At 41.8% G+C, this 10673-nt stretch overlaps 1 protein-coding gene across 1 annotated transcript; it reads right to left on the reverse strand.

The window, feature by feature from the left end:
* Window positions 1-675: 675 nt before the first annotated feature.
* On the reverse strand, window positions 676-2495 carry LOC141147644 (uncharacterized; the record flags this gene model as incomplete). Its single annotated transcript, XM_073634873.1, is given in 1 exon segment — window positions 676-2495. A coding segment is annotated over 1 exon segment (148 nt), but the record flags the coding sequence as incomplete, so codon positions are not given.
* Between the last annotated feature and the right edge of the window lie 8178 nt (window positions 2496-10673).

The following is a 10673-nucleotide window of genomic DNA, read 5'->3' on the forward strand; positions in this document are numbered from 1 at the left end:
TGTGTTACTGGGACAGGAAGATACAGAAAGTGAAAAAAAAAACTGATGTTGGAGTGCAGATAGCAACACAACCTGTCAACCTGGTTTAATCTTTCCCCTTATAAGAAAACAATGAAAAAAAAAAAGTTTTGGCAGGGGTTGGGCTGTAATACATAAGTCCACAGTGGGGAGCCATATCCCATATTTGCATACACAGCCTCTACTAAAGTATCCCAAATACGCTGAGTGACAATATGGAGTTGATTTACTAAAGGCAAAGAGACTGTGCACTTTGCAAAGTGCATGTGCTCCAGAGCTTTGTAAATGAGGTGAAGCTCTGCTGACTTCCATCATCTAATTATGTGCTAGCAAAAATGCTGTTTTTCCTTGCACGTGATTGGTTATTCTTTGGAAGTGAAGCTTTACCTTATTTACCAAGATCTGAAGCAACTGCATTTACTAAAGTCTATTTGCCTTTAGTAAATCAACCCCTATGTGCACAAAGCCCCCCCACCTTTTCATAGCTTTACAGAACTCCTCCACGGCAACAAAACATACACTGCATCCGGAAAGTATTCACAGCGCTTTACTTTTTCCACATTTTGTTATGTTACAGCCTTATTCCAAAATTGATTCAATTCATTATTTTCCTCAAAATTCTACAAACAATACCCTATAATGACAACGTGAAAGAAGTTTGTTTGAAATCTCTGAGAATTTATTAAAAATAAAAAAGGAAAAAAATCCCATGTACATAATAAGTATTCACAGCCTTTGCTCAATACTTTGTTGAAGCACCTTTGGCACCAATGACAGCCTCCAGTCTTTTTGAGTATGATGCTACAAGCTTGGTACACCTATTTTTGGGGAGTTTCTCATTCTTCTTTGCGGGACCTCTCAAGCTCCATCAGGTTGGATGGGGAGCGTCGGTGCACAGCCATTTTCAGATCTCTCCAGAGATGTTCAATCGGGTTCAAGTCTGGGCTCTGGCTGGGGCATTCAAGGACATTCACAGAGTTGTCCCGTAGCCAGTACTTTGTTATTATGGCAGCAACTAGCTGCCATAACCCTGGTATCCTCTTCTTCAGTGAACGGCCCGGTTTCAGATAAAAGTGGTCTCTGCAGCGGATTCGCTGCGAGATCACTTTGATCGGCAGCGGGAAAGGCACCCCCCTCCCGCCGCGCTTCGGTGCCCTCCGCCGCTTACCAGAGCCGTTGGCAGTGGCGGAGATGATCGGGTCCTTCTTGTGGCCTGACAGGGAGACGAGTGAGGGGAAGATGGCCCCCACCCGTCTCCATATCATTGCAGGGCGGAAGTGACGTCAAAACGTCACTTCCGCCCATAGCTCTTAAAGGGCCATTTTTTTTTTAGTATTTTTTTAAATGACAATTTTTTTTTTATTGCATTTTAGTGTAAATATGAAATCTGAGGTCTTTTTGACCCCAGATCTCATATTTAAGGTCCTGTCATGCTTCTATTACAAGGGATGTTTACATTCCTTGTAATAGGAATAAAAGTGACACAATGTTATTATTTCTTTTTAAAAAACAGTGTAAAAATAAAAGGTAAAATAAATAAGAAAAAAAAAAAAAAATTTTAAACGCGCCCCGTCCCGACGAGCTCACGTGCAGAAGTAAACGCATACGCGAGTAGCGCTCGCATATGAAAACGATGTTCAAACCACACATGTGAGGTATCGCCGCGATCGGTAGAGCGAGAGCAATAATTCTAGCCCTAGACCTCCTCTGTAACTCAAAACATGCAACCTGAAGAATTTTTTAAACGTCGCCTATGGAGATTTTTAAGGGTAAAAGTTTGTCGCCATTCCACGAGTGTGCACAATTTTGAAGTGTGACATGTTGGGTATCAATTTACTTGGCATAACATTATATTTCACAATATAAAAAAAAAAAAATTGTCTTTTTTTCCAAAAAAAAGTGCGCTTGAAAGTATTGCAACGACAGCCATTTTATTCTCTAGGGTGTTAAAAAAAAAAAGTATAATGTTTGGGGGTTCTAAGTAATTTTCTAGCAAAAAAAAAAGTGTTTTTAACTTGTAAACAACAAATCTCAGAAATAGGCTTGGTCCTTAAGTGGTTAATTAAAGCTCAATTGAACAAGCTGAAGCTAGAAACTAAATTTGGTTATTATGCAGAGCTGTGTGCACTAGTTTTAGTAAACCTTCCCCAACGTCTCTTTAATTGCACCTATAAACAGCAGAGGGCGCCATTTTACAGCCGCAGAAAAACTCAACCATCAGTTCTCTAGGCAATAGTGATTTCAGGGATTTATTGTGCAATTAAAAAAAAAACAAAAAAACAAAAAACAAAAAAAAAAAAAAAAACACCTTCTTCTAATTAATCAATCACTACTTTGTCTTTAGCTTTTTCACCGGTCTTTTGTCTGCATCTTCCAGGGTCTCCAGTAGTTTGGGGCACATTTTCTGTCCGACCTTCCACGCCCACAGGCACAGCTCCACGCGATGAGGGGTCCAATTCTTCTCCTCCGATTCTGCAAGAGACAAATTCCTCTTTCAAATGAAAGCAGAGCAAAGGCTCGTTGAAGGACAGGGATTTAGCTATTTTTTTTGTGAACTATTTATTCCCCTGCTCCCGATCCCCCCCCCCATGTAATGGAGATGAAAATATGAGGACGTGCTTATAGTCCAAAAGAGGAGAGCAGCTCAAGGTGACAACCATGGTTCTTTGATAGATACAGTTCAGTGAATGAGCGTCATCATCCTAGGACAGGAAGTGTGCTACTGGCAGGATCACCAGCTGAAAATAAAATATAAATGAAAACGAACGCAGCCACCCCATCTAAGGACTATAAAGGTTCATGTAAATGGGAGCAAAGGACCATAGAGGGTAAACAAATGGTTGGGTTTATGTGCCTGGGAGTCTCTGGTGTTGCTGATAAACGTAAATCCGATCATTTAAATTCGCACAGTGGTGGATGTACACCCCGGACGCAGGATGTATACACTCAGATCTGTGTTTACCACTGCACAACCCAATCCTGTTATTGTACAGGTAGCTGTAATTCCTGAGACTCCCGGACGCAGAAGTATGGCCATTTTGTACGCTGTACAGCCCTCTGTTCCCATGTATATGAGCCCTTAAGCGCCGATTTGGGTGGTAAAAACACAAGGATGAACTGCGTTTTTACAGACCGCCCCTCTTAAAGTGTTACTTAACCAATTAAGGACCGGAAGGATTTAACCCCCCCCCTCCTGACCAGGCCATTTTTTGCGAAACGGCACTGCGTCGCTTTAACTGACAATTGCGCTGACGTGCGGCGTTGTACCCAAACAAAATTGACGTCTTTTTTCCCCCACAAATATGATCACCTCTGCGTTTTTTCTTTTTTGCGCTATAAACAAAAAAAAAAAAAAGCGTTAACTTTGAAATAAAATGTTACTTTTTGCTATAATAAAATACCCCCCCCCCCAAAAAAAAAAAAAACAAAATAAAAAAAATTTTTTAGTTTAGGCCAATATTCTACATATTTTTGGTAAAAAAGTAAATAAATCATAATAAGCATATACTAAGTTATAGCATCTACAAAATAGGCTTGATTGGAGGAGAAGATTCGGATGCCGCACACCGGATGTAGTCAAAAAATTTTCACTTTATTGAAAAAATGGGATCATCAAAATAACAAGACTGTCATGCAGAAAGTACAGATAAGCTGACGCGTTTCGCACTCAGGACTGAGTGCTTACTCATAGCGCTATGAGTAAGCACTCAGTCCTGAGTGCGAAACGCGTCAGCTTATCTGTACTTTCTGCATGACAGTCTTGTTATTTTGATGATCCCATTTTTTCAATAAAGTGAACATTTTTTGACTACATCCGGTGTGCGGCATCCGAATCTTCTCCTCCATTCAAGCCTGCTTTGCCTAGCATTCAGCCAGCACCTGGAGCTCTTCTGCTCTGAAACTTCTACTTACACCTGGGTCAGTGTCAGCCTGAGCGGTGGAAATATTTTCTTTGCTTGTCTGCATCTACAAAATAGGGGATAGATTTATGGCATTTTTAGTATTTTTTTTTTTTTTTTTACTAGTAATGGCGGCGATCTGTGATTTTTAGAGGCACTGCGACATTGGGGTGGACAGATCAGACACCTAACTGACATTTTTGGAAATTTTTGAGGAACCAGTGACATATTTACAGTGATCAGTGCTAAAAATATGCACTGTTATTGTACTAATGACACTGGCAGGGAAGGGATTAACATCAGGGGCAATCAAGGGGTTAAATGTGTTCCAATTGTATGGCGAACGGTGTGACTGGGGAAACACAGATCTATTTTCCTGCTTAGCAGAAAGACAGGATCTGTGTGATCTCTCCTGTCAGAACAGAGATTTGTATTGTTTACACAGGCAAAGCCCCCTTCTGTCACTGTGGGGGAACGATTGCCGGACCCGCTGACTGGCTCCCCTCGCTGGCAAATGGGCGTGCCCACAAAAGTGAGATCCTGGGCCGACGTACACGTACGGCGATTCGCGGGATTGTGCCACCTTGCCGCAGTATAATGATGGCGGCTGGTCGGCAAGAGGTTAGCCTGCAACAGTAAAATCAGTCTGTGTCTGCAGTAAAGCATGCGTGTTATACTCACTGTGGAACCTAAGGGGTTAATTCTCTGCATTGTGTAAAAAAGGCTGTTTGATCGTGTATGCACAGATCCTCCCCTTCTTCCACAGACCCAAAACCATCTCCTTATAGAGAGGTTAGGGGACAAGCTGCACATGCTCAGTTTGGTGTGTATTGCTAAAGAGCTTTTCTTTTCTTTATGTCATGACCCCTTGTGACTTCCTCAGGGAATCCTGACTTCCTGAGGAAGTCACGAGGGGTCGTGACGTAACGCTTAGGACCCACGCCAGCTACGCAACTGGAAGCTCTACTCCGACCCAGTTGTTTACATTGTGGAACGGAAGTTGTGTATTAGGTAGTGGCGATACGCCGCTGTATGTTGTACTGTTTGCCTATATGCCCTGTATAGCGGTTTTTACCATTAAAGACGGGCTTTATCTACTACACCATTGGAGGCTGTCCCTATTTTCTTTTCCATACATCTGGAGCTGGAGATGAGCTGGATCGTATCTGATCGATTCTGATGATGGATATCCATTGATCCCAAGACTCATCGGTCCCCATCACCATTTGGAATACTAAGGCATTTACCTATGCCTTTAGAGGTAAGGGCTCTGTGAGCATATTATCTACAGATGTCACCTATTGCTGTCTACGTTATTCATCCCATATTTGGAGCATATTCACCTATAGCCAGTCCCAGCACTATTGGATCTATTTACTAACTGACTATATATCGGTTGATCCACTATACCGATCCTTATTTTATGTATTTTTTGAAATATCTTTTTGATTTTTATTATTGTTCACTTACTCATTTTAAGGATTTTTTTGGCACCTGATTTATTAGCCGTAGTATTATTTGTATTTTCACTTTTTTGTTGTGCGTGAAATCACTTTATTGATTTTTTAGTAAATTAGAACACTTGCAGAATTGAGCGATAGTGAATCGTAGGGAAATGTATTTTATTATTATATATTTTTTTAAATTATTTATATTTATTTATTATATTATAATTTATGATTTTGTGTTTCAAACTTCATCATACCCGGGATATCTACTAGACTCTTGGTGGACAGATATAAGTGTGTTATTGTTGAGATTTACAGACCTACAATATTAAACGCCAAATTTCTATGCAAAATAATTGTACCGCTTTGAGACGCAAAAATCTGAAATAATCATACCGCCAGGGAGGTTAAGCTGCAAAGGCAGCGGACGGGGGTGTTGGCATGCCGTGGCAAAAAAGATCCACCTCCTTGTGTTGGGCAGGCAGTGCCACTGCCAAAGCTGACCTATTTAGGCAAATTGGGCTGTACCACAACCGCAATGCAATGCACGCCTTTGCGTCGTGGCACTTATGAGGTTAAAACAGGCAATAAGAAGGTGACATATTGCCCGCTTACTTGCTGCATGTAGAATCGTAGCCTATAGCAGACCTTGCACTTCAAACAAATTCCGATTTTATCCCAAGTGGTTCCCCTCCCCCATGTGCAAGAAAGACTCAGAGGAGGGAAAAAAACTGTTAGATGATATATTCACCCCTCCCCCCGACTTCCATAGTGCAGAAGGTGGACCCATCCTCCTGCTGAGAAGATCCAGGGGAATGCCGATTATCCCAAACCCTGAGAGAAGACACTGCAGCTTAAAGGGGTTGTAAACCTTTGTTTAAAAAAAAATAAAAACATAAGAATAAATAAATAAAAATAACAAACATGTCTATACCTCAGCTCAGGTAAAGAAAAAAAAAAAGGGGGGGGGGGGGGGTCACTTTAATCCATAGAATGTATTAAAGTGAAAAACCTTAAGGCTTTAGAACCACCTTAATGCAAGATTTGGGCTACTCAACACTCTCTGAAATTTGGCCAGAAGGAGAATGACGTCACCCTCGCCTAGGCACTGTGGGAAGAAACCACAATACCGCATTTTGGGGAAGCACCTTAAATACACAGATTTTTCACACATGTGTATGGTCCACTTTAAGCTGCAATATACTTTTTTGGTTCGGGGGTTCAGCTAGGCTGTACTGTGCTGCCATCTGGTGGCCATCAGTTTAGATACTTGTAAGTGACTTCAATATCAGAGTTTAGGGTTCTAGAAGACATCAGTTTTGTCTGATCTATTACCAGTCTGACAATCGTCAATCAGTTTTACAGGAAACACTTCACCATAGCATCCTCTCAGTCCAGCCTTACCCTACGTTCACACCTATGCGTTCTTTAGTGTGTTTTGCAGTTTGCAGAAACACACTACAGTCCATATAACATGGTTTCCTATGGTATGAGTTCACATCTATGCGTTTTTTTTTTTAGCCAGTGCGTTTTTGGAAAGGGCCAGGGATTGTGTTTTGCTTGTAATATATTTCAATGGCCCCGCACCAAAAAAACACAAGTATTGCGTTTTTGATGCTTTTTTTTTTTTTTTTTTATCTTAAAAAACTGTGAATAGCTGGTTGTTAAGCAGTGGGCTGGGAAGCTGGCCGCCACGTCCTTAACAACCGATTATTTGTCACCTGTCAGAGGGTTTCCCCGCTAAATTTAAAATAAAAAATTGCCGGCAATAAAAAATATAATAATAATGGGAAAAAAACGCATGGCCCCCCCAATCCATACCAGCCCCCTCCCTTTCCTGACCTGTTGGGATGGATGCTCCGATAAGGGTCAGGTTTGGATTGAGGGGGGCCCCACGCCATTCTTTCCTGATTTTTTTTTTTTTTTTATTGCTGCCAATTCTTGTTTTTACATTTAACTGACAGCCCGCTAACAGCTGATGGCTCATCAGTTGTTAAGAACGTGGCGGCCAGATTCCCGGCCCGCTCCTTAACCACTATATAGCAAAATGACGTTGGCAAAGTGGTTTAGATAAAAGTGTGTATAAGGGCGCTCTGAGTAACAAACCAAGCAGATATCATTCTATGTAGAGATAGAAGGAGGGTTTTCATGCACTTTCGGCACCACTTGAAGAGAGAAGCATAATCTGGATGTAAAATGAAAAGAAAAAAAAAAGGCGCCTCTAAGTGCAGAAGTAAAACTTTGTTTCCCAAAGGGTTAAAAACATTTACAAAAGAGTGGATGGGTAGAAGCACATCATATTAGTAATATGGCAGGTGGTCCGGCGCTCTGGTAGTCCCAAGGAGTCTCAGTGATATCCACAGGTGTAATTCTATGGCAGCATATTCTGAAGTGGCTGACAGATGGAAGCCACAACTCTCCTGGATACTGGGAAGACAGCATGGAAACCGAATCCAGGAAGTGACGTCAGCAGGAAGGGACCAGCAACCAGCGCGGACCGCAAGTTGGAAGTGATGTCATCAACCTGCGATACGTTTCGGAACAGCTAATTGGTTCCTTCTTCAAGCAATGACTAAAGGTTACTAGAAGCAGAGCTTCTTATGGTCTGTGGGCAGGATTTGAGCGGACATGAGCAGGACAAAGGGAAGCACTGAGCTTATAAAATGACATAATGAATATAAAAACAGCATACTGGGGACACAAAAAGGAAAAAAAAACAAAACAGAAGACTGGCATCAGGGCAAACTGATGCAAAGGCATGATGCAAAAACAGCAAGAGTGATGCGTAACTCAATAGCTAATATCACTGCATGCAAATGGAGCATAGCAGCTTGATGGCACGTCACTCGCTGTGTATGCTTACATCAACAATAAACACTAAAATGGTGAACAATATACATCAATGGATCTATGATATATTATATTGGGTATATATCATGAGGAAGGAATTCATTAAAAAAAAATATTGTGAAAGGGGAACCATACATATAAAAAGTATATACACACACAGTGGGGCAAAAAAGTATTTAGTCAGCCACCAATTGTGAAAGTTCTCCCACTTAAAAAGATGAGAGAGGCCTGTAATTGTCATCATAGGTATACCTCAACTATGAGAGACAAAATGTGGAAACAAATCCAGACAATCACATTGTCTGATTTTTGAAAGAATTTATTTACAAATTATGGTGGAAAATAAGTATTTGGTCACCTACAAACAAGCAAGATTTCTGGCTCTCACAGACCTGTATCTTCTTCTTTAAGAGGCTCCTCTGTCCTCCACTCATTACCTGTATTAATGGCACCTGTTTGAACTTATCAGTATAAAAGACACCACAACCTCAAACAGTCACACTCCAAACTCCACTATGGTGAAGACCAAAGAGCTGTCGAAGGAAACCAGAAACAAAATTGTAGACCTGCACCAGGCTGGGAAGACTGAATCTGCAATAGGCAAGCAGCTTGGTGTGAAGAAATCAACTGTGGGAGCAATAATTAGAAAATGGAAGACATACAAGACCACTGATAATCTCCCTCGATCTGAGGCTCCACGCAAGATCTCACCCCGTGGGGTCAAAATGATCACAAGAACGGTGAGCAAAAATCCCAGAACCACACAGGGGGACCTAGTGAATGACCTGCAGAGAGCTGGGACCAACGTAACAAAAGGCTACCATCAGTAACACACTACGCCGCCAGGGACTCAGATCCTGCAGTGCCAGACGTGTCCCCCTGCTTAAGCCAATACATGTCCGGGCCCGTCTGAGGTTTGCTAGAGAGCATTTGGATGATCCAGAAGAGGATTGGGAGAATGTCATATGGTCAGATGAAACCAAAGTAGAACTGTTTGGTAGAAACACAACTCGTTGTGTTTGGAGGAGAGAATGCTAAGTTGCAACCAAAGAACACCATACCTACTGTGAAGCATGGGGGTGGCAAAATCATGCTTTGGGGCTGTTTCTCTGCAAAGGGAACAGGAAGACTGATCCGTGTAATGAAAGAATGAATGGGGTCATGTATGGTGAGATTTTGAGTGCAAACATCTTCCCATCAGTAAGGGCATTGAAGATGAAACGTGGCTGGGTCTTTCAGCATGACAATGATCCCAAACACACCGCCCGGGCAACGAAGGAGTGGCTTCGTAAGAAGCATTTCAAGGTCCTGGAGTGGCCTAGCCAGTCTCCAGATCTCAAACCCCATAGAAAAGCTTTGGAGGGAGTTGAAAGTCTGTGTTGCCCAGCGACAGCCCCAAAACATCACTGCTCTAAAGGAGATCTGCATGGAGGAATGGGCCAACATACCAGCAACAGTGTGTGACAACCTTGTGAAGACTTACAGAAAACGTTTGACCTCTGTCATTGCCAACAAAGTATATATAACAAAGTATTGAGATGAACTTTTGATATTGACCAAATACTTATTTTACACCATAATTTGCAAATAAATTAGTTCAAAAATCAGACAATGTGATTGTCTGGATTTGTTTCCACATTTTGTCTCTCATAGTTGAGGTATACCTATGATGACAATTACAGGCCTCTCTCATCTTTTTAAGTGGGAGAACTTTCACAATTGGTGGCTGACTAAATACTTTTTTGCCCCACTGTATATATATTTTATACACACACACACATCATTTTATAGTGCCTTTTTATATGGTTCCCCAGTTTGCCCTGTATGTCAGTCTTCTGTTTTTTCTTTTTGTGTCTCCAGTACGCTGTTTTTATATTCATTATGTCATTTTATAAGCTCAGTGCTTCCTTTTGCCCTGCTCATGTCCGCCCATAGTCCCACCCACAGACCATAAGCAGCTCTGCTTCTAGTAACCTTAAGTCATTGCTTGAAGAAGGAATCAGCTGTTCCGAAATGTGTCGCAAGTTGATGACATCACTTCCGGCTTGCTGTCAACGCTGGTCCCTTCCTGCTGACATCACTATCTGGATTCGGGTTCCATGCTGTCTGAGACAGCCTCGTTGTCTTCCCAGTATCCAGGAGAGTTGTGGCTTCCATCTGTCAGCCACTTCAGAATATGCTGCCATAGAATTACACCTGTGGATATCATTGAGACTCCTTGGGACTACCAGAACGCCGGACCACCTGCCATATTACTAATATGATGTGCTTCTACCCATCCACTCTTTTGTAAATGTTTTTAACCCTTTTGGGAAATATAAAGTTTTACTTCTGCACTTAGAGGCGCCTTTTTTTCTTTTCAAAGTGGTTTAGTTATCCTGATCGGACGTCATATGACATGATCAGAATAACGAGCCAATGCGCGGCGATCGGTGGTGTGGCATGTCAGTCTGACACA

This window comes from Aquarana catesbeiana, linkage group LG06 (assembly GCF_042186555.1).
Source record: "Aquarana catesbeiana isolate 2022-GZ linkage group LG06, ASM4218655v1, whole genome shotgun sequence".
In the NCBI taxonomy this organism is placed as follows: domain Eukaryota; kingdom Metazoa; phylum Chordata; class Amphibia; order Anura; family Ranidae; genus Aquarana; species Aquarana catesbeiana.